Source organism: Podarcis gaigeae (genome assembly GCF_964106915.1).
Source record: "Podarcis gaigeae genome assembly, chromosome: 5".
NCBI lineage: Eukaryota > Metazoa > Chordata > Lepidosauria > Squamata > Lacertidae > Podarcis > Podarcis gaigeae.
The window spans coordinates 40,436,128-40,463,556 of NC_139681.1; the positions used below are offsets into that span (position 1 = coordinate 40,436,128).

The 27,429-nt window shown below is 42.7% G+C and overlaps 1 protein-coding gene across 4 annotated transcripts in view; it reads right to left on the bottom strand.

Annotated features, from left to right (window-relative positions):
* Positions 1–27,429, bottom strand: part of INPP5A (inositol polyphosphate-5-phosphatase A) — a 239,861-nt gene that overhangs the window by 26,896 nt on the left and 185,536 nt on the right. For 3 of the 4 annotated variants that reach the window (XM_083741100.1, XM_083741101.1, XM_083741102.1), the window contains 3 exons: positions 19,009–19,104; positions 17,762–17,821; positions 16,438–16,512 (listed from right to left, as the gene is read on the bottom strand). In XM_083741100.1, the coding sequence (XP_083597226.1) occupies positions 16,438–16,512; positions 17,762–17,821; positions 19,009–19,104 (231 nt within the window). The remainder of the gene's footprint in view (positions 1–16,437; positions 16,513–17,761; positions 17,822–19,008; positions 19,105–27,429) is intronic. The other variant, XR_014564893.1, reaches the window with a different exon arrangement.

The window sequence follows — 27,429 nt, forward strand, 5'->3', positions numbered from 1 at the left end:
AGGGCCGAGGCTTAGTTCTCCCCAGACTAGCCCCAAGCCGATACCAAGGTTTGTTCTTAGTTTACAGCTCTTGGTTACTCTGGAAATAGCTCAGCCATGCCATGCCTTAGGGTGGCACAGCAGCAAAATGACTGGGGAGGCGCAAAGCGGCCTCAATAGTAAATCCACTACAACTCTCTGGCACAATTTTGTTTAGGCAAGCCTGCTCAGATATGTAGAATGTTTACTCTCTTTTCAGCTCATCGCTGATTTTAATGATTATGTGAATGTTCTAAATAGCTGATAATTTTCTTTTATTGCTTTCGTAGACTACTTTGAGGGTTTCTTTCTTTCTTACAATCAAGCAATATATAAATTGTGTGAAATAAATAATGTCCACCTTTGGTCTCAGTGTGATGTGCAAACCCGGCCATTTTAAGAGTTGGGGTGAGCTGTGGGGAATGGACTCTTCCTTCTCACCCCGGCTCAAATGTTTCTCCCAACAACCTTAACTAGTGTTTCCACTTAACTAAGGTTTGAAACAAGTTTCCCTTGTTTCCCTCATTAGCTTTACCCATGGTTAATGTTAGTGCAGCTCTACAGTGGTACCTCGGGTTACAAACGCTTTGGGTTACCAACACTTCGGGTTACAAACTCCACTAACCTGGAAGTAGTACCTCGGATTGAGAACTTTGCCCCAGGAGGAGAATGGAAATTGTGTGCTGGCGGTGTGTTGGCAGCGGGAGGCCCCATTAGTGAAAAAACGGTTTCGGGTTAAGAACAGACCTCTGGAATGAATTAAGTTCGTAACCCGAGGTACCACTGTAGTACAAAACTGTAGTTAAGGCTGGCAGTACAGGGAGACTCTTAGGAGAGGAGAGGCGCTGGAGACAGAGAGAGCATGCAGTCCCATCAGAGTAGCAGAAACAACAGTAGCCAGAAGTCTTAGATCTGCATCAAGTCCTCTGATTTCACAGCCCCTTTTTTTTGCATATGATACTCATTCTGCAAGTGTTGATTTGTGATTCATTCAACCATAGTACAGTAGATGAGCAGGTGCTACTCAATACATAGATAAATGCCTTGAGCTGATAGACAAAGCCCTGCAGATACTGGCTTGTTTTTGTCCAACAGTTTGTGAGCACTGCATAAGCCCAATGGGTGCATTTCAACCGAACACTGGATTTTGTCCCATAATATTCAGTTCATCTATGGAACTGGTGAAGTGCCAACATGGTGTTTACATATATAATACGACTAATCAATAGCATCTATTAGCAGTTGTTTGTTACTACATTCAATGCATCTTTTGTTAATGGAAATGAAGAGTGAAATCCTGTTTGTGTCTACTCAGATGTAAGTTCATTGGGTTCAATGAGACAAGTGGGTATAGGACTACAGCCTCATGGAAGTATGGTGCAAAACTGCCTTTCAATACAATTATGATGGAGGGGGAAAAACACACTAGGCCGCAGTCCTAAGCCCACTTACCTGGGAGTAAACCCCATTAAATTCTTTGGAACTCCTGAGCAGACATGGCTTAATGTATGTTTACAAACTGACGGTTTTGAAGCATTTCTGTGAGAATTTTTTTATCTAAGAAGCCAAGACAAAAGAACATTTTGAGAAAGGAGGGCTGCTTGTAAAATATAAAAATGCAAAAGACAGAATAAGCAAACAATGCTTCATAGAACACAATGGCAAAGAATACTCATTGAGAATTCCAGAGGCCGGGGGGAGCTAAATAGCTGCATTGTCTTCCTAGATGAATTCAAAATATCTACAGTGTGTACATCCAGTTTGCTTTGTTATGACAATATTCAGGATCTGACAGAAAGGCCAGGGCCTAGATAAGGGTTAACGGTGGTTCAGACACTTAGCTCCCAGCTCTTTCCCCAGTAACAGCCGCAGACATTTCTGACATTTTTATGTACTGTGGGTGGTTGCTTGCTTAGTTATGTGCTGTGTATTGCAGAGGAGCTATTGATATTGTTGTGACACAGATGACAGATAACAGGAACACAATTGTGCTGGCAGCCTCCTGTAGCCTCTCCCAACTCTTTAAGGAGCGGGGACATCCTTACAGCTGCAATGCTGGGCTTTGTAAGCAAGCGCCAGCTGCTGGAGGGACACGATAGGCATTCTTACTGTTATTATTTTGGGCACTTCTAGTACAGAGAGAGGAAAGCTCAGGCCCAGAGGCCAAAGTCTATCTGTCTGGCTCTTAGGAGTCTCATTGAGCTGCTCTTCCTGCTTAGCCACACACCCCTCTCCAGATGCCAGCCGAGCGTGCGGCGGTGGTGACAAATTAAAATGTCATGTCTCGGATTGTTAGGAAAGAAATCAAACATAAAATGAACAGCATCGTGAGGCTGTATGAAATTTATGCCGCTGCCATATTTGAAGTACTGCGTGTACTCCTTCTTGCCACACAGTGCCTGTTCTCAGTAAGCCAGGAGACATCTGGACTTTAGAATTCAAGGACCGCTTCTCCCCATATGAACTGGCTCGGACCCTGCAACCATCATCCTAGGCCTTTCTTCGTAGGTCATCTCTGTGAGACGCTTGGGAGGTGGTAACATGAGAACGGGCCTTTTCTGCAGTGGCTCCCCACTTGCAGAATGCTCTTCCCAGGAAGGTTCGTCTAGTGCCTTCATTACATATCTTTAGGTGCCGGGCAAAAACATTCCTCTTCTCTCAGGTCTTTGGCTAATTAAACAATCTATGTTCTCGAAGCTACTACCTTGAGTTTGACCAAACTGTGGGAGGCAGTGGAAGACAGAAGAGCCCGGCGTGCTCTGGTCCATGGGGTCACAAAGAGTCAGACACGACTAAACAACTAAACAACAACATGGCCTTTTAAACTGTTTGTGTGTATGTGTGTTTATTGTTTCTTGCCGTGTTATGTATTTTTGTGTTTTTTATATTCACTGTGTTGAAGCATATTATTTATGAGGGAAGGCTGAATTATTTTGAGTGCTTTAACTCAGGGGGAAAAAGACAACTAACAGCACAACCCTATGAATGTCTACTCACAAACAAGACCAACTGTGTTCAAGGCAAGTATGCACTTAGTTTTTTGGGGGGGAGGTCCCCCCCTCCAAACACTAAGAACTATAAATTATTTAGCAGGTTATGTGTTTAAAAAATTGGTTGATCTTTTTCTTTATCACTCATGACAGAGGTTTATATATAAAATAACAAACTTCCCCAAGCACAGTGTGGGGAAAGTTACATTTTCCTCCCACTCATGAGATTTGAGAAATGAGCCACCCCAAGGAATTGATTGGCAGTAGAAAAAAAAAGAAAAGAAAGACTTTCTTGCACAATGCCTAATTCATTTATGGAATTCACTGCCACAAGTTTCGGTGACGACGACCACTGGCTTAGATGATTTCAAAAGGGGATTAGACAAGTTTGCAGAGAACAAATCTCTCAATGGCTATCCGCTGTGATGGCTATAGGGTAACTCCTCATTCAGAAGGAGTATCCCTTTGAATAACCTTTTTTTGGGGGAGGGGGCAATATGGGAGGGCTGGTACCTTCCTGTTCTGCCCCTTGAATCCTTGCAACCAGAGCATTAGGCTGCCATTATTAATGTACAGGTACCGTAAAACCATTTTTAAAAGCCAGCTATGTGTTATGTTGCAACGGGGGGTGGGGGTGGGGAGCTGCTTTATCTCACCACAAATAGCAATTTTGAGCACAGGATTATGAGTTCATACATCACACACCACTTGGCCCTGGACTGTGCAATATTTTCCTCGCAGAAATCGCAAATGGCTTGCAGGTGAAAATCAATATATTGTTCTGTTTAGTTTACTCTTCGTAACGCCATTCTTGAGAAACAGCCCTTTCAAGTGTAATAAGGAGGCAGCGGCACTGGGATAACTTATGTAAATGCATTGCAAACTTAGTGATGTAGCTCCCATGTGATGCAGGAAACAGGAAGCAGGGTACACACATTCTAATACAGGGGTCAGCAACCTAAGGCCCATGGGCCGGAAGCAGCCCGCGGAGGTCACTTCACCAGCCCCTGAACTGAGCTGTCCGCTCATGCGCTGTGCTAAACCAGCGCAGCGCAGCGCGGGGACTCGCTTCTGCAGCGCCGGAAATCGCGTCTGCACATGCGCAGATGCTGGAAATCACGGGTGCACACGCGTTCCAGCCCACAGAGGGATCTCCGTGGGACCAATCCGGCCTAGGCAAGATAAACCTTGCTGACCCCTATTCTAATACATGTTAATCCTATGGACTGTGACAGGCTAAGGCACATCCAAAGTTGATCCACAGAAATCAACAAAGAGTTAGCTATGAGTAAGTTAAGTTCATTGGTTTTAGTTGGTCTACTCTTGGTATAGACTAATTCAGCCTTTCTCAATCTGTGGGTCCCCAGATGTTGTTGGACTACAACTCCCATCACCCCTAGCTAGCAAGGCCAGAGCTCAGGGATGATGGGAGTTGTAGTCCAACAACATCTGGGGACCCACAGGTTGAGAACTGCTGGATTAACTGGATACAGCCCTACAAGTGTAGGTTTCAAGGTCAGTGGTCTTAATTGTATGACGTGGTGGGATGACACATTAGTGTATGGACCTGTGCATCCTGTTGCACCCAGTGCCAAGGCATAACTCTGCAACTACTGTACAGACAGCAACAGCAGTTAGTATAGCATCCTCAGTGCCTCCGAAGGATAATGAACTGCATGGGACTAATCACCAATGGCAGTCTGGTTGTCAGTAGCATGCATTATTTACTTGGACAAGAACTTGGTGTGCATTTGGAAACACAGATTGACTTGTGGGAGTCGTCTTTAAAACCTAAAGGAGGAGATGCAGAGCTTCTCTACAAAGTGTGCCTAAGGTCCCACTGGAGCAATGGACTTGTAGTTGTTCTTTTATGTTCCATGATAACCAGTGGTCCTTGGTGCACTGCTTACAGGTGGCTTCCAAGACCATGATGACAACAGGAGAAAAACATGTACAGACAGTTGTTTCCACAACATGTTGAAGAAGCAATCCACTTCTCAGTTTTAAACAGAAAAAACCAGCTTGTCTCTTTAGCAGCTACAAGGAAAACTTAAAGAAACAACAGCCCTTGGCTGCTTGCAGATTTCTCTGTCATACATGCACACAGCTTCACTGGATCATGGCCATGAAAGAAAAACACAGCAGTTGAATTTTAATCTCTCTGTAATGGCAAGAAAACATGATTGCCCATAAAGAAGAAGTGTACCAAAACAACAGCTCTTTGCACAATAAAGGTTAAAGACCCATGGGCCAAGAGCCCAATGGTTCTTGGTCGTATGGGTCACATCAGCTAGTCTTTCCTTCATCACCTGTCTCTTCAACAAGTTACAACTATCTTAGGGATGGAACGTGGGCTGTTCCTTGAAAGTCTTTCTACACTTATGAACCAAGGACAAGCTATGGGCCTACTGGAGTATTTGCCTAGAATATAAATGTACACAATGATTACATTTGCATTTGAAATTAACAATCTGACATTTCAAATAGCTGGAGAAAGAACACAGTCTGAATAGTTAAATAAGATGTGTAAATATTGCTTGCTTAGGCTCAAAGCAAAACAGCTACCCTGAAAGTGGGAGGCAGGGGGCGGAATCACTGTCCATAGGGACGCTAGTATAAGCTGCCTTGGCTAAAATCACAGAAGTATGAACCTTTTATAAGGGGGCAACTTAATTCAGTCATTGGAGTAGAACAACAGCAATTACTCATCAAGACCTACAGACCAAAGTCAGAGCATTGTTAGATCAGGAGGTGATATTAGCAGCATTTATCAAATCTATCTGCAGCAACCACCAGAGAATTCCCAGCTGCGGAAGGGAAATGAAGTTTCAGGAAGAACAAAAACACACTCAACACCACAACTACAAGTGAAGATCTGACAAAAAGTAGTCATAGAGATTTAAAACACTGGAACGTGGATCAAAGAATTCCTTTTTTGTCATTCTTGTGTGATTGAAATATATTAGTGAATGTGTATTTCTAGTACGTATCTAGTACATTCTAGTGTCAGTATGTCAATGCCCCTACTCTAATGGATTTGCTATGCATTCATATAACCACAGTATAGCAGACATTACCTTCAACACGAAGGAAGGGAGGAACAACCTGAGGTTTATTCTAAGTCCAGTCAGTGTTATATCTCTACATCACACCCTATACATCATACTCCTACTGGTGCCTTGTGACACCACCCAAGCAAATGACAGCTAGCATCACTAAAGAAAAACCTGAGCATGGTAAAGGAGCTCCAGTGCATCCATTAGGAGTTGCAGAGGGCATTGAAAAAATCCTATCTCCTTGTCTCAAAATTCTTTTCTATAGAGTCCATTCTGTATTTAGATCCTATGGACTCACTACAGAAAATTATGTGATACGATACAGAAGTTCAATCTACGTTCTTCTCAAATCCTCTTTTATGTCCTCTCATCCCTCTGCTTTTGTGTCCTCACTGCAAACTAGTTAAGGTAGGGCTCACAGACTGACCGGCCAAGCCTGTTCTTACTTCCTAAACTAAAGATAAATTGAGTGTTAAAAACAAAAGCTACAGGAAGAGGGGGGAAACCAATCAAATCTGAAGTTGCGGAAATAGAAGTCTCAAAATTCCTGTATTTCAGGCAGCTGGACTACATGATCCTTGGGGTCCCTTCCAATTCTATGAGCTTATGACAAAAATTAAGATGCAGAAGTATCCCAAGTTAAATTCTCCACTTTATGATAAAGAATTGACCACCCACTTTTACCTGTGCTTCCACCGAACTGCGTGGAGGTTCAGGCCCTTGAAATATGCTCTGCGCTGTGGCTTATTCCCTAAACGCGGGTGCTAGTTTGGTCATTGGACTTATTTTTCAAATAAAAGCAAAAGCAAAATGTCACAGAGCTAAATAAGTGTCTCCATATGAGCTTCTATGAGTGAGTTAGTCAGTACTATAAAATACACCTGGGATGTATTAACAGAAGTCGGGGGAAGGAGACTTGCATTCTACAGGGGACACCAAACTACCAGACACTCCTCCAGAAGTGGGAGAAGTTCCAGGAACACAGGAAGCTAGCTGCCTTATACCAAGTCAGACCATTGGTCTGTACCACTCAGTATTTATCTGCACCTAGGGTGAGGAACCTGTAGCTCTCCAGATGTTCTTGGGCTCCAATTGCCAGCAGCCTCAACCACCACGATTAATGGTCAGAGATGATGGGAGCTGTAGCCCAGCAACATCTTCAGGAATAGAGATTCCTCCCTCCTTAGCCTACACTGACTGCTAGCAGCTTTTCGGCATTCCAGACAAGGGCCGTTCCTAGATCTTACCAGGAGATGCTGATGATCAGACATGGCTTCTGTTGCATGGCACTGAGCTACAGCAATTGTATGAAGAAGGACCCACATTCCTTCATCTGCCCTCTCTTCGTAAAATTTCAAACCCACAGCCTCACCTTGACCAGCATGGCACTCTAACCTGTTGAGCTATTGGCCGAGTAAGGTAGCTTAGTCCTCCATTCCCATGTGAGTTCCAAAATAATCTAGGGACTCATCCATGCATGTTTTCCCTGGATTCAAGATTGTATAATAAGGGTGGCCACAGTGCTATAGTCCACAACACTTTGTGCCATAGACAGAAAGCAGATTTCCTCTGAAAAAAATGCTGGTTCCAAGCACTGCATTGCTCTTTAAATTATTTGCTATAATCTCCTCGCAGAACGGTTCTCATTTTAAGGAGACCAACACACTGATTGTTCTAATATTCCTTTGCATTTTACCACCCATTCACCCTTTCCCCTAAATCCTAGGCAACTGTGATGCTGAGCTATCAGTTCCTTTCCCTCGTCTTAATTTACCCCTTATACATCATATTCAAGATTTTATCTGGACAGGGGCTGGATGGCGTAGTGGATAAACCTCTGCCTTTTCACCTCTGGGATCAGGGTTCAAGTCAAACCCTGATGAAATGCATTTGATCGCCCTAATCTAGTTCTTAGTGGGCAGTATTCCCATTATCTTTAAAAGGGTCAGAGCCAAGGCCATTGGGAAGAGTGCATTGTGCTATATCTTGTCTATTGATTAATACATTTTCAATGATGCCATTTCCTTAACCTTCATGTGCACCCATTCACACACATGCTTATCAAAGCTTCGTAAAAGGTCTTTTGCTGATTGGAAACCTCTATCTTATCTCCTCTCTCATCTGTTCTTCTTGGGATTTACTTTGAAGCATTTTTTTTTTTTTTTAAATCAGATTTCTGCCACCTGTTTTCCTCCCCTTTAAAAATTCTTGCTAGATTCTCTTAAAAAAGAAAGAAAAGCTGAATACCAAATTATTTTGAATTTTGGAAAGACATATACACACTTTGTAAACAGAAGTGCTTTGCACCTTATTATAGATAACTTTTCTTCTCTATATGAATTTATTAAAGTTCCATAATCAAAGGGCAATTGGAAGTGTTCCCTTTAATGAAGTCCAGTTGTTAACTAGTATATATGCTTCAGGGACAAATCTCTTTTATGAAATGTATCAAAATATTTTGGATCTGCTAGAAAATGTCACGATGATATATATGGATCCAGTCTTTTGTTTGTGATTAAGTCAACCAAAGGGGGAAGCTTGTAAATATAAGAATGCAAGTTTATTCTAAACTCATCCCTTCACATATAATAATACAGTGGTGCCTCGCAAGACGAAATAATCCGTTCCGCGAGTCTCTTCATCTTGCGGTTTTTTCGTCTTGTGAAGCACGGCTATTAGCGGCTTAGCGGATTAGCACTATTAGGGGTTTAGCGGCTATTAGCGGCTTAGAAAAAGGGGGAAAAAGGGGGAAAAACGCGCAAGAACTCGCAAGACGTTTCGTCTTGCGAAGCAAGCCCATAGGGAAATTCGTCTTGCGAAGCACCTCAAAAGACGGAAAACTCTTTCGTCTAGCGAGTTTTTCGTCTTGCGGGGCACCACTGTATTATTTCATCCAACCAGCAACACACATGTATACTAACTGGCTCATTAAAAATGAACTCAGCTCAGTTTTTACCAAGGAGCCAGCAAGAATTATAAATGCCTTCAAAATAGGAAATTCAGCCCTTCTAGCTCCACCTTTCCAATCCTTTCTGTCTGAACTTTTCTCTCAGGTCATCCTGTGAGACCACAGCAACCCCAGGGTGGGGTTCAATTCTCTTTATTTTTATGACTCCTGCATCTTCTTTGGTGCCAACAGACAATATTTTTCCAAGCAAATTTCAAAGAGTCACACTCTAAACAGAAGGGCAATCGGAACTGATAGGTGTACCACATGAATCAGGAGACAGAGGCGTAGATACAGCAAATGCTAAGAAAACGAATGACGAGAATAAGGCTCAACGATCAGAAGCATACTCTTCTCTTGAATGATCGGCAAGCAGATCAAACACCATGTTCCAGATATGGTCAACAGTTAAAGCCAAAGATTAGAAAGGATTATGGGCCCATATGAGAAAGTCAGTCAAACTGTCAGACATACTTTCAGATAGGAAATAAGGGGAATTTAATATCAGGAATAAGCCATGGCTGTATTCTCTCAGGCTACTAGAGAGGGTGATGAAACTACTGGAAGGAGGAATAAAAGTCCCTTGTGCAGCGCTTCTCAGTTGGTTGTTAGGTGCTAGGGAACCACAGAGCAACGGGGCTTTGCAGGCACTGTCAAGTGGCGGTGCCTGCAAAGCTCCTTTTGACGAAGGTCTGTCTTTAACTGCCTGACGCTTGTGCCAAATGTAGGACAGGTGGGTATGGCTTGCTCTAAACTTGGCTTACCGTGCTAAATGGGGAAGCCTGACAAGGCAGATTACGCTTACAAGCTGGAGGTTCCTCACCCCTGTTGTAAATCCATGCCCTGTGTTCTAAATGAATGTCAGTTGCAGAATGCACTGTACTTCTTCATTTGCTTATTTTTCCTGGGCTAAAGATGTGAATCATGTCATGCCCAGTAAAATACCACTTGACTCATATTCTGAAGGTTAATCTTAAATCTGGATGAGTCATGATTGGATCCTTTCAGTTCTGCTTTGTAATTGTTCCAAGATTGTAACATATCTTTGGTTACACCCTGGTTGAATTTCAGCAGGACTTTGGAATGCATTTTGCACATGTGGGCATGTCCAATTTCACTAAAACGCTGCACAATTGCCCTAATGCGCAGTTCCACAGACAAAAACCATAAAAGAAAAATTGGTTTTTGTGTGTGAGTGTGTTGTGGCAGCGGTAAAGTTCATTTAAAAAACAACTTTTTTAAAAAAACAAATACAAAAGCAAGAACCATTTACTTGGCGGTTACTACAAACAGATAGGAGGAGGAGCACAAATCTCTTCTCACCTAGCTTGCAAAGTTCTGGAATTGTATATCAATAACAGATTTGTATAGTTTGAGTTCTGTGCTGATAAGAATTATCAGACACAGTAGAATTTCAAAAACTGGGCTGGAATTGGATTCTGCAGTTACCCCTAATCTTAAGGTTATCAGCAGCTGAGGGCTCAGGAAACTGAGGCACATGTTTGGCTCACTACTCAGTAACTCTGACTTAAGGTGATGCCTTGTATGTGTGAAAGGGCTACCACAGACCACAACTGCAGAATATTTCCCCGTATCATCTCAAAGGTGTGGATACGCTTGTGGGAATCAGGCCCTGGTGCAATCTGCATTGGAGGAAAATGGATGCATGCAGGTGTTACATCCTTCTGGAGACCACAAGCATCGAACTCTGCTCTTCTTCAGTTCTAGCAAACTCTCTGGAGTGCAGCCTAGATACTAACCTACTTCCTGCTTCCCATGGTGGGTGCAGCTCCCAGTCATAGCATATATAAAGCTATAATTTAGAATTAAATGGAGCAGTTTCTAAACCTATGTATCTCAGCTGTGTTCTTTGCAGGGGGGTGTTAGAAACTCGTATACTATAACAATCCAAGGATAAATTTGCCTCAGTTTACGTCTATTTCTTCCCAGTTTCTTTTGCTTACACAAGCTATATACAATGTAGAATTACTCTGGAAGGGCAACAAATTTCACCAGTTAGCCAGCAATTTAACTCCAAACACAGTTTTACTGCTTGTTTTCATGGGGAATTTGCATGAGGCTGTAATCCTAACCCTGCTTATTTTCGAGTAAACCCCACTGAATTAAGTAGGACTTACTTTTGCTAAGTATTGTAAAGATTGCACTGTTAAATTACTGAGGCCCTAAGTATTTTTCTTTTTGTCTTACATTGTAATCCTATGCATGTCTACTCAGAAGTAAGTCTGACTCAGTTCAACAAGACTTATCCTTATGCAAGTGTATATAGCAGAACTTCCCAACGTGGTGCCCATGAGAACAATGGTGCCTTTGAGGTAATCCTCTGCTGCCTAAAAAGGCTCTAGGGCCTCCCCACTCACTGCCACCTTGCCCAAAAGCTGCTAAGGGGGGTTACCTTTTTCTCCCACGTAAGAATTAAGCTTTGGAAAAGGGTGGCACCCACCACTGGTTTCTGAGAGAGTATTTCTTTTAAAGTATTTTTTCTTCGGGAATGTGATGTTAAAAAAAGAAGAGATAATAGTGTATGGGCAATGATAAGGTAGCCTGCTGATAATGAATTATTTGTCAGTTGTTGTCTCATCTATACAAAGTCCAGTTTCTAAAGCTATGAAAGTAATTTCCAAGTTAGTGCATTAGGGCTACGGTGCTAGCCAAATGGAATCTGATTAAAAATCCAAATGGCCCCATAGGCTTAAAAGGCTGGTGAACAGGCAGCAGATTATTGTCATGAGAAGAAAAAAGAAAAAGAAAAATACAGGATCAGCTCTAAGGAAAATGCAGCTCTGAATAGAAATCATAGAGTATTTCTGTTGAACTAGTTATTTGCATGTATTTCAGATTTTTCACAAGCGTGCTAGCCATTTCTACACCTTTTAAAATAATTTTTCTTCTGGATTACGATGTAAAAAAAGAAGAGATAACAGTGTATGGACAATGATAAAGTAGCCTGTTGATAATAAATATATGTCAGGTGTTGTCACATCTGCACAAATTCCACTGTTGCTGAAGAGACACCACACTGATAAAAAAAAGGTGGCTCTGAAGAAAATCAATGGATCTTGAGCTCAAGCAGTTGCTATACACATAAGAAAACATCTCTATCCAACAGCCATATTGCTGTGAAAATTCCCAAGCCTTGCGTTGGTATAGCTAAGGAAAATTTAATCTTCCCAAATACTCATCAGGGCACTCCATCCTGCAGACCTGACAGCCCCACTTATAATTAATTATACAATTTCGATGGGAATATCGACTAAACAAAGCTATAAATCATAGAAAAAGTCAATAGGCATGGACACATTCAATCATGTCCCGACCAATGATTACTACTCTTAAAATACAATAATTATTTTCAGGAGCCAGCTTGAATTAAATTCCTGTCAGGCTGGTACAAGGCTGGTGGGTGATGAAGGATGCGATGGATTTTTTGGGTTGAATTTGGCCCAGGGACATTTATCCTTTTAGATAGGTAGTTTGTTTTTAGTGATCATGGTGCTGCGTGTTTAACTAGACCATGAAGATTAGATTATCTCCAATGGCTCATTATATCATTTATCTTTTTCTTCCATTCTTGATCTGGAAGATTTCCTGCTTCCCGGTGCGTAAATGAAACGGCAACAGATTTTGAAATATAATGTTCTAAAGTGGCCTGCCTGCCTGCCTGTGTCTTTGAGAGCAAACGTGAGAAGAGCCATGCATGGGAAATTAACCCAACCGAGGCTCAGAATGCTGCTGGAATGCCAAGAACTGCCATAAACAGGAATGATCATCTTTAGCACCATCCACCCTCTTTTCTTTATTAAAAAAATGGTACTGAAATACTGCACAAATATAATTATAATCTTTCGAGTTGCTTTAAAAAATAAACTGAAACACACATATGATACATCAAAAGAGGAAAGCTGGGGTTTTTTCATTGTTTATTTATGGCTGCTAGTATTTCTAGTGAGATAGCACTATGTTGAAAATTATGCGCTGAAGTATAGCTTTTACATAATGGCCATGAATTCCCCATACCTTCCATGCAGAGGGAATTATCTGTATAAGCAGACGGCCAATGCCCATTACTTTTTATATACTCATATATTTAACAGGGACTCAAGGTCTACGAGTCCCTCGGCACTCACAGTCCACTGTCCTAGGACTGTGCCCTTATGTATCTCCTCACCCATAATGGGGAGATCACGCTAGCAGGCTCCTCATCTCCAGATATGACTGTCGACTTCTAAATAGGTAGAATGTTAAGAGCTCCATGGCAGGGGGCAGTTCAGAGGCTAGTATGTTGCTTCAGCTCTCTGCCTGCCTATCATCCTTCAGTGACAGATGTGCACATGTCTGAATGGGTAGGGTAAAAGGCCAAAGGCGGAACACATTGGATTGCTATTCCTATCAATATTTCCTGTACATCAAGGGTGACGAGCCTGTGGCCCTCCAGATGTTGCTCGACTGCAGTTCCTATAACCCCTGTCGATTGGCCAAGCTGGCTGGGGTGATGGGAGAAGAAGTCAAACATCTCAAGGATCATCTGCATCGTCCTGGAATAAGTCTATAAACCATCAAGTGTGCAGCGGTGAGGAATGGGATTCAATACGCCCCAAAATAACAAACAGCTCATGTAGCCAGGCTTTTCTAAAATGGATTGGAGGAGGAAACTGGACTAGCAAAGAAGTTTCCCTTCAGAGATATATGGTACCCACAGCATACACCGGTCTTCCCCAGCCTGATGCCCTTTGGTCTACAGCTCCCATCAGGTCCAGCTGGTCAGGGACGATGGGAACTGTAGTTCAAAACCGATGATGAAAGCTGATGTATGCCATCACATGGAATACACATCTATTGCACAACATATATGCATCCTGTACGGTATTCTAAGAAGCCCAGGTCAATTCCAGCTGGAGCAATTTCAGAGGAGCAATGCAAGGAGCCACTGCACTATTTCTAGATATATAAAGTGTTGATGGGGCTCAATCTGCTTCGAAGAACCACCTTCTGATTTGGGAACCCCTCCCCCCAATTGCTGTGTAGTTACCCCAGTTAATCTGCACTTTCACTACCTTCAAAGCCACAGCACCAACAAAGCCCAGTATACAGCTCCAAAATGTGATTATGTGTACAATAGTCATTCATGCTTGAAGACCGAAGGAGCCCTGATTCAATCAGTGTAAGAACAAGATAGGAATGGCATATGTATTAATATATGCAAAGATAAAACAGAAATCCTTTGGCATGATATTACTGTACAGTCGTACCTTGGAAGCCGAACACCTTGGCTCCCAAACGATCGAAACCCAGAAGTGCATGTTCCGGTTTTCGAATTATTTTCAGAAGCTATCCAGTCCGGTGTGGCTTCCGATTGGCTGCAGGACGCTCCTGCAACCAATCAGAAGCCGCACTTTGATTTTTGAACAGTTATGGGAGTCGAATGGACTCCCAGAATGCATTCTGTTCGAAAACCAAGGTACCACTGTATAAAGAAATGGCAACTGACAAGGAGGATTGCATTCTTATGTGGTGAAAGGTATCCCTGTCTTCATATTGATAAAAAAATGAAATAAATGAACATCCCTAGCAGTACCGGATATTCTAAGAAATTAGTTTGTGCAGTAGATCTCCTTATTAGTCAGATTTACTGCTGCAAACATCAATACTATTGAGGTTTGTGGCTTACAATAAGCATTGTTAATTTATACCAGCTGGTGTTGGGGGCCACAAACGCAACAAGAAAGATCTGCAAATGTGAAAAACCTTTCCAAGGTGTCACTGTTATTTGATTCTTCTATGGTTTCTGATAATAATAGGTCCCCCCCAAGTAGTAACAGGCTATGATTCTGTTACACTCTGTTACATTCTGTTCATGCTACCCTTAACACTATGTCAAATGAGAGACGAAATGAAGATAGTAAACATATATGAGGTTTGATGAGCCTATGTCTTTGTGTGTAGAACAGATTTTTTAAAAAATCTATTTTTATTAAAGATTTTCTTGATTTACAAAGGTATGTGCAATGTCTCTCTCTCGTCCCCCCCATGTAACTTCTTTTTTTTTACAAATCGGTTTCATTTGTTGAGACATTAGGAAGAATAGGGGAAGAGAGGTGGATGTGTAGAACAGAATTAAATATTTTAACCATTTGTTGCATCATGAATTTTCCTTCAAAAAGGCCAATATATTTGAGTCCTAGTAATCTCAAAGGAATTCAAAGCTTTAACCTTGAGCACAATCAAGTGAAATCTGCATCCCCATTTACCCACTGAACAGGGAGTTAAGTCCTACTGAACTCAATGGGACTTATTTCCTAAACCCTAAACTGTGATTTTCAACTGTGGTTTGTTGCCACAGCTTTATAAACCATGGTTGAAAATGGTCTCGTTTCAACAAACCACAGTGAAACCAGAGTTTGTTGGGTTGGGATTGTGATTGATTGAAAACGGAAGAAAAAGCTTCCATGCTCCCCCACATAGTTATGTCAGAGGAAGGCGTGTGAGATACTGAGGTTGCCCTTTGTGGTGCTAGCCTAGGATTCAGTAACACATTCAAACTATCTCAGAGAATGAATGTACAGCAAGAGCAGCCAGGGTGGTGCCACAGAGCTGCCTTGCTAACCCTGGCAAGGCTACTGCTTACCTCAGTGTTTCTCAAATCTGGGTCCCCAGCCGTTGTTGGACTACAACTCCCATTATTCCTAGCTAGCAGGACCAGGGGTCAGGGATGATGGGAGATGTAGTCCAGCTGGAGACTTAAAGTTTGAGAAACAGTGGCTTACCTGGACAGTGGGTGGGCAAGGGTGGAAGTGAGGTGGGGGTTGCACGAGTGCACCAGCAGGAGTATTAGATTGCCTCTGCAGCTCCCCCCCCATCACCATATCAGCTGTTCCTGGAGCAAGTAACTTATGTACAAAATACATGGGTCTTTTGTCAAATCTAAAAAGAAAAGGTGCTTAAAATTTGGCAACTGTTGCTTTGAAATACTCAGCGGCAACCTGAAAAAAGATCCAGCATTTTAGGGGAGAAAAGCTTAGAACCTTAGGAACACAAATTCTACGAACATGACAAGGTAAGTTGTGATTTGTTGTACCAGAGTTTAAACCATAAGGAAACCCATAATTCGGTTTTAAAAAAAGGAATCAGAACTCAAGTTTTCCATGTGAACTTGGGAAAGTGCGGTGGTTTTGCACATGTAATTTTACTCATTTGAAACTGTTTAGCTTGCTTGTCTTTGAATTGAATTTCAAAAGGTTGTGAGCTCATTTCATAGAAATGTAAAAATAAAAAACCAACAAATAAAATTAACTCATGTCAGAGACATTAATGCTTTCCATGCTATGCATAGTCATATTCCTTGGAGCATCCAGGGTTCAAGAGCAAAGCGTTACATTTATAAGATGCAATTGTACAGCTGGAAACTCACCGCAGTGCCATTGTTATCTCTAAAAACATCTTGATTAAAATAGTCAAAGAGTTTCTTTTCTAATTGTAGCATAACCTGGAAAAGAAGAAGAAAGAGAGCTTGTAAAGTATTTTAAAAATGATAGTTTCACATGGGCATTAACAAGGGCATTCTCCCAAATTGTGTTTCTCAATCCCTGTTTTCTTCACCATTAAATCAAGACTCCTTCTGACTTTTTGAAGCAAAACAAACAAACGAAACAACAACAACCTCCCCTCCACCAACCAAAGCAAACATACAAAGCCTTAAGAACAATGTAGCTCAGAAACTAGGACTAATCCAGAATGTGGCAGCTAGACTGGTGACTGGGAGCGGCCATTGGGACCATAAAACACTGGTCCTAAAGGATCTTCACTGGCTACCAGTACATTTCTGAGCACAATTCAAAGTATTTGTGCTGAACTTTAAACGGCCTCAGCCCATGATACCTGAAAGAGCATCTCCACCCCCATCGCTCAGCCAAAACACTGAGGTCCAGCACCGAGGGCCTTCTGCTGGTTCCCTCACTGCAAGACACTAAGCTACAGGGAACCAGGCAGAGGGCCTTCTCGGTAGTGGCGCCCTCCCTGTAGAACACCTTCCCTTCGGATGTGTCAAGGAGATAAAGACACCAGAAGGCAGCCCTGTATCAGGAAGTTTTTTTAATGTTTGGCAATGTTTTTATATGTTCTGTAAGGCACCTCGAATGGCTGGGGAAACCTAGCCAGATGGGTGGAGTATAAGTAATAAAATTATTACTATTATTTCTTAATAAGGGGAGGGTCAACATAATTTTAGGATACATAGGGCCCTTCTCACATTGTGCTTCCCCTCCCCACCCAAAACCCAACACTATAGGAGGTGTTATGCAACTTCTCTCCATAAACTTGCTAGTCAGCAATTGGATGCAGGAAGCCGATATTCTTGGGACATCCCTAGGAGAAGGATTACAAATATTTTCATACATGCCACTATACTTGCACTGGGAGAAATGAATGTGAGAAGTAGTTCTTAGATGGGTGCTGGTTGGTTGGTTGGTTAGTTAGATATTAATTACAAGTTCTATACCAGCCACCAACTAAGTCTGGGCAGATATATATATATATATATATATCAACTTCAAAGATCACAAGTGGGTTTCCCCCATGCTGATGGAAGGCTCTTTGATCTACTGGGGGCTACAGTTATTTGTTAAGTGAGCTGATTTCCCCTCCCCCCTGTGGCCTCCACCCAATGCCTGCTCTCATGTGGCCCCCCCATGTGGTGGAGCTGCGGGGTAGGGGTGGGGTGCCCCCATTCCACTTACAGAAGCCTCCACTGGATCAAAAAGCCTTCCTTCAGGGTGAGGGACACCATTGGATACTACCTAAAATCAACCAACAACACCAAAAATCAGCAGCAGGTCAACTTAAACGCCAGCACAAGAAGCATAAATCAATATAAAACCCATGTAAAATCCAGTAAATGGGGTGGGGTGGGGGTTGGAGACAGTACAGGTGTCCCTCGCTTACGTGGGGGTTACATTTCAGGCCCCTGCACGCATCACTGAAACTGCGTAAAGTGGGGAGCACCCCACTTGAATAGGGAGTGTGTGCAGGGAGGAGAAAGAGAGAAAGAGAGACTTGTGTGCCACCAGGGCTGCTGTCTGGAAGCCGCTCAGGGCTGCTGACCGGCTTGTCCCAAGCCTTCCCTCACTCGGAGCCACTGCCCTCCCACTGCAGTGAACAAGAGGCTGAGAGTGACTTCCAGGCAGTGGCCCTGAATGGGGGAAGGCGCACTGTTTCAATTGATTTGTTTATCTCACGGCATCCCACGTAAAAGCGGCCGCGTAGAAGCAGAACGTCTATAAGTGGGTGGGATGCCGGTACTATAAATCTAAAACTGCCCCACTATTACTATGATTACATTTATCTTCCACATTTTCCCCCCAGGAACTCGAGGTGCTGTACATGGTTCTTCTTCCGCCTTCCAATTTTCCCTCACAACAACTCTGTGAGGTAGGTTTGGCTAAGAGTCAGAGACTGGCCAAATGACATCCAGAGGGCTTCATGGCTGAGTGGGCCTTTGAATCCTAGAATCTCAGGATTCAATACTCTAATCCAGTGGTTCCCAAAGTGGGCAGAAGTTCCATTGCGCATGCAGGTCAGTTGTGTGAACAGAATAGCGGCACTGGATACAACCCCGTATATTCTGCTCTTGACATATTCGCCTTAGAAGTACAGATGTCGTGTGCTCTGTTGCAGAAAATTGTCAAGTGATGTTTCAAAGTATGGAATCTTGACTCCTTGGGTTTTATTGGGATTCAACAAATATCAATAATTCAAGGCTGAGAACCCAGACTATTGAGGGAAGACCAGTCACTGAATAATGTGGCTCCTCAATTGCCCAGAATTCAAAATTAGACAAACGTTTTTGTAACTAAATGGGCTTATTTATTCCACTGAAGTCAGCAAGTGTTTTTTGTTCCTTGGAATCTAGAATGTAAACTGGGTGGGGGATGTTCAGTTATATCTGTGCTCTCTTCAGTGTCAAGGACTGCATTTTGTTACGTACCTTTCGGTCATTATCGGATTCACGGAATATAAGCTTGACTACTTCATTAGTGTCGGCAGCCCGGACAGTCTGCATTGTAGCCTTTGCACAAAGTGTCTGTTAAAGGGAAGCATTCACAAAGAGAGGGAGAAAAGAAAGAAAGATTTGTTTGTTAAAACATTTTTAATACGACACGACACAGAAGAATTCCACCTCCTTTGCAAAATGTTAGTTGAAGCTACAGAGTAACAGGCAACTTTAATCTGAGTAGGTCCATTTATTGCAATGTGTCTGTTCTGAATATGACTACTGTTGGCTCCCACCAGAGTCCCAATTTCAACTCAGTCAAAAAAGAAGAAGAAGAAAAAAGGAGTAACCTTCTTTACTGCTCCTTTGCTCCCACACAAAAATCAGATGATCATTTGTAAAATTCAAGAACACAATTTATAGATAGGATAACACAGTTTCTGCTTACAACAACACATACGTTAATTGTTCTCTTACAGTTAGGAGAACTTCATAATCTTTTATACTAGCATATTTATTCCCCAGCTATGTGAGAAATTTCACCAATCCTTTGCTTTGATTCTGAAAAGGCAGTTTGGAAGAACAACCAGATTTGTAGGATAGAAAGTACCAAAATGGGAAGCTGGACCGCTCTCCTAAAGCAGGATGGATGTGTTTCAGGGAAGGGTACAATTCCTGCAAAAGCCCACAAAGGAAAATGCATGCATCCCTGTTTAGGATGTTACATTTTGAGTGCAGAAAGCATCTTCTGCCCAGTGCTCCTATGTTAACAACAGAAGCTGCCCTCAGATGCCACTTGGCTTTTGAGTTGGGAGTTCCTTAAGCGTCTTTAAAACTTGAGGAGGCTCAGGGTGACATGGGTTGAGAATCACTGTCCTGATAATAAGTGCTCTGGGTATCCCCTGACCCACAACCATCCTAAGAGGAACAGGGGAACTTGCCTTCTACCAGGTCCAACTAATTGTCCATAACATTGCTTACTCTGATAGGCTCTCCAGGGTCTCAAGCACAGGTCCTTCCTGTCATCTGACAATTTTATCCGGAAATGGTAGAAACTGAACTTTCATGAAAAAATATGTGCTCTACCACTGAGACATGATTTCCCCCCAAACCGATACAGAAAACCCTGGTGTTTTTTTATTATTATGGTGACTAGCCCTAGTGATGTCTTTGGAATCCAAGACAGGTAAGCAAGCAGCAACAGATCTGCCTCCTTTACTCTTTTATCGCAACAAACTCCATGAATTTGGGATCTTAAAAACAAAAACCATTTTAGCTTTCCAAGTGCAGTATAAAAGAAATACACTTTCTTTTTTTTCTTGGCGGTATGAATTTGAAAGCTAACTCTCTTTTTCCTTTGGCTCCACATAGATACAACAAAGCAATCTGTGGGAACTTCTAGTCGCTTTCAGATTCTGAGTTCTTCCACCTAGAAACTATTGTGCTGTTACACTGGAGTAACCAATAGGAACCTGCACAGGCTAGATTTTAAAAGGGTCATGTCTTGGAAGAATGATGTCCTGCCTAGGTCAGACGTTTGAAAACAAGCTAAAAAGGTTTCTCAGTTAATGAGATTGTGTTATGGGGAACACAGGCAGAGAAGGGAAAGGTAAGGTAGGGAACACCAAGCCAATGGAGGCAGCCATTGCTTTTTCCCCCCTCCTCTTTAACCCCCAGCTAATCACTTTTTCCACACATCCTCACAATTTGCCTCATACCCCATTTTGTCTCTTTTGACAAGTAATTAACATTTTGCCATCTGTGTCTGTATGCAGTTACCAGTGAGGTAATCCCCCGCCAAGCCATTCCCAAAAGTGAGCCGCCGCCCCCCCCTGCCCACTTCTGATGCCGACCATTGAAATTCAAAGCACAAATTAGCTAATCAGGTCAAGCTCCCCCCAAAAAATAGCTCTTTGGACTCATGTGTCACAAATCAGTCTGGTCGCCTTTAAACAGCACACCAGATTAGAACAAGCACCCGAACAAACCAAAGCGGAAAACCCGCTGCTCTCCAAAGCTGGTTTTCTAAAGCCCTAACAAATCGCTCCATCTTTCACTCATTTAAACCTTCCAAATGAGGGTCAATGTGGTCCCCGAGCATCCAAATGCTAATGCGCTTAAGTGCATTTAAGCAGCTTTCCGTAGTGAATGGGCCGAAGAAGGGCTCCCAGAGACAAGGCAGAGTTACTGTCACTGCCGAAAAGTCATTGTAGCCACCCCCAGAGTGGTCGCAATTCAAGAAATTCATGATTTCTGTCTCTTAAAGGCATCTGCTTGGGAACATTCCCCCCCTCCCCACCCCCTGCCCCCAGGAACTGCTTTATATCTCGCAACTTCAGCCTTGCTCCAAAAGAATAATGGTGGTGGCAGCGATGATGATGATGATGATATAAAAACGTGAGACTCCTGAGGACCAATGTGAGAAAGAGCTCATGTTGCTTTCAAAAAGTTACCTTATTCACAAACAAGTGATTAGGCAAAGGTTCATTTCTTATACAATCTGGAGAATTCCTCCCCCCCCCCACTCCCCACTCCTTTCGCTTTCTACAAAGTCGTAGTCACCCAAGCAGAAAACTATCGGAAACGTGGTGTTTTTTTTTTAAAAGGCAAGCCTGCTTCCTTATGAAGGGATTTTTTTGTTGTTGTTGGTATTTAAAAAGAAGGGGGGAAAAGCAAAACGCTACGAAAATACACTGCTCTTTTCAGTCTTCTACAGTCTCTTGAAGGGTACTTTTGGGGGGGGAAAAGAAGTGAGACAAAGAAATCAGAATAAAATACCAGGGCTTTCTTGTTTAATTGCAGACAATTGCTTTTTCCTATAGAAAATTGCCATTTCTGCCTTCCAGGGGGGCGGCAGTGGGGATAAAGAGTCCATGTCTGAGCTTTATACGGCATGGGAAAAGTAAGGAAAGGTGCCACACAGAACAGAGAAGTCCAATCCTCATGGAAAAAGTTTGCATTGTTACAGAACACAGCAATAAACAGATTTGCTGTGATAGCACACCTTTTCTTTGCCGGGAATGTGAATTTGAATTGTTCTGATGCTGAAAAGTTTGTAATTGTAATGGCTACGGTTCGAATTCGAAGCCAACAGCAAAAATCTTCCGCTAATGTCTGGGCATGTCCAAACAACCTGGCAGGTCTGGATGATGACATCATATCCTGTGCTGAAATATTAACAATGGATCTGCAGACTAGGCTCTGAGCCGGGAGAGGGAGATCATCTGAAGGGGGGCACAAGCTCAAGAACTCCTAAAAATTTCAAAATGCATGGAAGTCCCATGGCGTTGGTGATGTGTGGTAGTGTCTGAACTGGACTGCTGTATATTGCATTCACTACTTGGTAGTGTCTTCCATTTGCATCTCTGGGATTTGTTTCCACTTGGGCAGTATAGAAATGAATAATAATAATAATAATAATAATAATAATAATAATGCCACTTTAAATCACAGTTAAAAAGCAACTACATACAACATGATGGGGAACAGAGTAAAAAAGCAAGATTGCTTCAAATCTCTTTGATTTCTACTGTGCTGTTGGAAGTGAAGTCATGGTTTGGCTTAAGGCTCTTACGTAACAAACCTTGGTCACAGCTTGTGGTTTGTTTGAAGAAAGACAAAGCATGAGCCCAGCTTTGGGCTTCATCAGTGCCTGAGAAAGAGAGAGGGACTACCGGGAGCCCATGTAAGCCACTTTGAGATGTCAAAGGGAGAATAAGGTTTATTTATTTATATAGCCCATTAACGTGTGTGGTGTTTTACTGAGTACCAGAGGGCAGCCCTCTGCACAGATGAAACAAACCATGATCTCTGGCTTAGTGTTACATCCAAACATAGACTGTAGTTTGTTTTGCTCTGTAAATTGTTCTTCGCTTACTGATCATAATGCTAAGCCAGAGATCATGTTTCTTCCTCTCTCTGCGCTAGCAAGGAGCAGATGGACACATTCATGGTAAACCATTAGCTATTTATTTGTCTGTTAACAGTACTTTTAGATTGCCTTTCATCTATAATTCCAGACTTGGGTTAACTATGGTTTACCATTACGAGTGAACTGGGCTGGTATATAATTCAACAAAGGGAGACAATTTAGGAAAGGGAAAGAAGGATTAAGAATATGCTTTATTTTACTTCGGTAGTTATAATATGCTTCAGAGAGTTGTGCCAAAGAGTGTAATAATCAAATATTGCACTGACTCTTTCTGTTGGAACTAAATAAATAAATACAGGTCATTTCATTTTGTGTCTCTAAATAAACCTTATTTACTTACGATATATACAGATGATATTAGTATTTTTACTTGATCAGGGGATATCAACAAAGTCATACTCAGAATATACCCATAAAAATCAGTAGACTTGTTACTTTACTTATTTCAGTCTACTGTGTGCATTACTTCTGTGGATAATATCCAACGGGCAATTTGTGTGACAAGGCCTCTGGTTTCTCCTCTCCTGTTTGCCCCCATATCTGCTATGGAGATACCCCAACCCCTGCAAAACAGATTTTGGGAGTGTGGAGGAGGAGGGAGAAGCCTCACTGCATGAGCAGATGCCTGGTTGCACTACGTTATTTCTTGCTATATAACTGCAGTTCTATTTTAAATATAATTGCAGTTTCCATACTTATAGCATTGCCATCTTTGGTATTTTGTTCCACCAGGAATACATCCTAGCTTGCCCACATTTTTCATGCATGATATTTAAATTTACCTACAAAAAAATAAAGTTGAAAAGGGAAAATGTTTTTTAATTGTCTGAACCAGGGGTCAGCAACCTTTTTCAGCAGGGGGCTGGTCCACTGTCCCTCAGACCTTGTGTGGGGCTGGACTTTATTTTGAAAAAAAATATGAACGAAATCCTATGCCCTACAAATAAGCCAGAGATGCATTTTAAATAAAAGGATACATTCTACTCATGTAAAAACACGTTGATTCCCGGACCACCCGCGGGCTGGATTTAGAAGGCAATTGGGCCGGATTCAGCCCCCGGGCTTTGAACTAAAGATGGGTTCTAAAGCATTAGAAAGTTTACTGGGTGTTAATACTGCAGTACTACTTACAACTATTACAGTTAGGAACAACTGGGGTACCTGAAGTTTAAGAATTCTATTGGTCAAGACTGGCAAACAACACACAAAAACAGGATGTCTGTGTCTGGATATATTAAAGTGGCACTTCCCCTGGTAGATTGCTCTTCTCTCTCTCCATGTTCTTTAGCCCATGTGGTGGTTCATGTATTGCAAATCTCACAGCTAATGAAAGCATTTCTGCCTTTCTAGCCAATGACCTGTGAGATGTTCAGAATTAGGCATGCACATTCATACCTCTCTTTTTATTTTAAATAAATCTTTCTGTAAAATCAATTTAAAGACATTTAAAAAACCCCAAAGGTGCACTCCTCTGTTGTCTCCCGGGACGGATGGATGCCAACCAACCAACCAACCAACCAACATGCATGTTCTAGCACTGCTATGGAAGTATTTGTTTAAGAAAGCAGCCAGGGAACTTGGTGAGTATGTGGTGGCGGCAAGGCATTGAGAGCGGTCTGTGCCATGGGGTCTAACTCATGCCCTCTAAACCAGCCTTCTGTCCTCATGTGTGGTGGATGACACTGTCCCATCACCAGTGCTGAAGTAAGATACATCTACCTGTAGGTGGAATGCCAAGCGGCTAGAGGATGGGGACCTCGTCCTTCACCTCAGGCAGAAAGATGCTTTGTGGTTAGGAAAGGAGTACAGTGGTACCTCGGGTTACAGACGCTTCAGGTTACAGACTCCACTAACCCAGATATAGTATATCGGGTTAAGAACTTTGCTTCAGGATGAGAACAGAAATTGTGCTCTAGTGGTGCGGCGGCAGTGGGAGGTCCCATTGGCTAAAGTGGTACCTCAGGTTAAGAACAGTTTTAGGTTAAGAACAGACCTCCAGAACGAATTAAGTTCTTAACCCGAAGTACCACTGTATTTTGATATTAAAGCTGTCAATTTTTTTGCATTTTTGATGATTATACAATGTACCCTCCTGCCCTCAGAGTTATCCCAGGGCAATTACCACCTATCCCCAACATTATGCAAAAAACAGACTACAATTTAGTAGGCTCCTGTATATCTTCTGAAAGATCCCACGGCCCCTGTTTTGTAGGATCAACCAGATAGGTGCAAAAAGCAAGGGATGAACGTACAGGGCAGAAACTCTGTGCGCAGGAGGATAGGGTTTAGAAAAATACACAACTTTTCACAGTTTGATAGTGACAATGTACCTTGCTCCCTCATCATTTGAGAGAGGTACAATGCACCTTTCACTGATGAAAGGAGGAAAGGAGAGGAAGTAGACACAAAATGTTGACAACTGCTAGCTGAAGGCTGAATAGGCTAAAACAGCTTTAGAGAAATCGACCCCAGCAGGTTGCAGAGTTTTCCCTGCACCATGTTTTAACAATAACAGCTAGTGAAGTGCTATTCTTTCCTCTATATTTTTGAGAGATGCTAAATGCGTTTGCCACTTGATCAGACTCCAAGAAACCACAAATCTCAGGACACTCCCCCCCCCCCCAACATTCAGTGGTGACAGAAATGCTCTGTGCCACTGCAGGAAGACATTTTGTGTGCTCCTCTGTTCGAAGTCATACATGCTATTTTAACTCATCTGCTTCCTTCATTCTCTCCAGGCCAGGAGGACAAATTGCCCACAGTGGCTCCCTTTCAGAAGCAGCACAGCGCGCAAAGAATCGTGACTGAGCAGAAACACAAGGAACAGGCACATAAAAATTCATCACTTTGGCCTCTTGACCTCTTACCACTGGGCTTGGCACACCATGTCTCAAAAAGTAGCACCAGGGGAGAACTAAGCAGGCCGGCTGAGTGAAATTACTGACAAAAATATATCTTGGACACAGGAAAAGCCCACCAGATGCTTCATTGTCTTTGCGGAGAAGTGGTACTAGGAGGGGGGGAGGGGGGGTTTTCTCTGCCACATGGCATATTGGGTGGAATAAGTAGTGTCATTGTTTCAGAAGCAGCTCTGTCACTTTACTGACTGCAGTACAAAGAGGTGTAAAGCAAGATTTAATCCTGACTTTTTAGCTAGCAGATTAAAACCAATCGTGCCAGATGTCCACAAGACTGTTTAACATACAGAAAGCTTCCCCCCACCCCACCCCACCCTGCAAGGAGCAAAGGGGTCTAATGCCATCTTCTTTATTTCACTTACTTTCACCGAAGAAGAAAGCATGCTGTAATGGGTTTTAAGATGGGCTTTAATTTTTTCCTGCTCCTTCAAAGCACCGGACCATCAAAAACAACCACACAGACAAAAACAATATAAATATGGTCAAAGTTAAGGCAGGCAAACGAAGTTAATCAATGATGCATATTGCCAGAATTGAGGCAGGCTGCATGCCAAAAGAGCATTAGGGGAAAGTAGTGCTTGAGCAACTTACAACCTCCTCTTCACGGATTAAGGGCAGGTCTGTGCTTTATGTATCCTGCAGTGATAGCGTAACAGTGGAAGCACTAGAGAACCTCTCCCCCGTCAAATTCCCTGGCATCAGCATCAAGCTTTGGGTTTCTTCTTAAGGTGCCAGCCTGCCTGTCTCTCTATGAGGGTGTGCATGTGCATCTGCATGTATTTACAAGGCTGACTCATGCAAATGCCACTTGACCTCAAGAGGAAAGCAGTAGACCCTATCTGGATAAGCAACAAACTGGCAAACTTTGGCGCAACACTCCCTTTGCTTCCTTTGGAGCTTTCCTCTGCTCCCCCCTCTAAACCTAACTAGAAAGCAACAGCAGATGCATCATTAGTATCAATGACAGAGGAATGGAAGTGATGGCAGCAAAGGGGAAAACACCGAAGGCAGGGAGAGATGGCTGTCTGATTTACAGTTTGGCTGCTTGGGTATGGTGGTGGCCACCTACTGACTGCAAGGATCACACGGCCTGCAACACGTCTTTGTGCACTACAACACAGAGACTCCGGGGAGCACAGGAAGGGCTGATTTAAACAAGGAAACTCAAATTCCAAGGATTATAGCGTTAAGGAGAAGCCTCAAAGGCCATCTAGTTCAACCTCTTGTTGATGCAGAAAATCTACTGCTATGGCGTCCCTAATAGGTACCTATCCAGCCTCTGCTTAAAAATCCCTAACAAAGAGCAGTCCATTGGCTTTTGAGTCAGTTCGTGTTACTACCAGGGAGCTTCTATCAACATCCTGAAGTTTGGTTAAAAGCCCTGTTCTTGTACAGGCGCTGGCCATTTTGCACAGGGGTTCCATTCCTGCCCCCCCACATGGTCAGCGGGAGCATGCACAAGCCCAATGTCCTGCCCATTTCTGGGTCCAAAAGGACCCAAGGGTCAGCGGTCACATGTCAATTACACACATGCAAAATGGCCGCCGTCTGTAGTTTAAGAACATA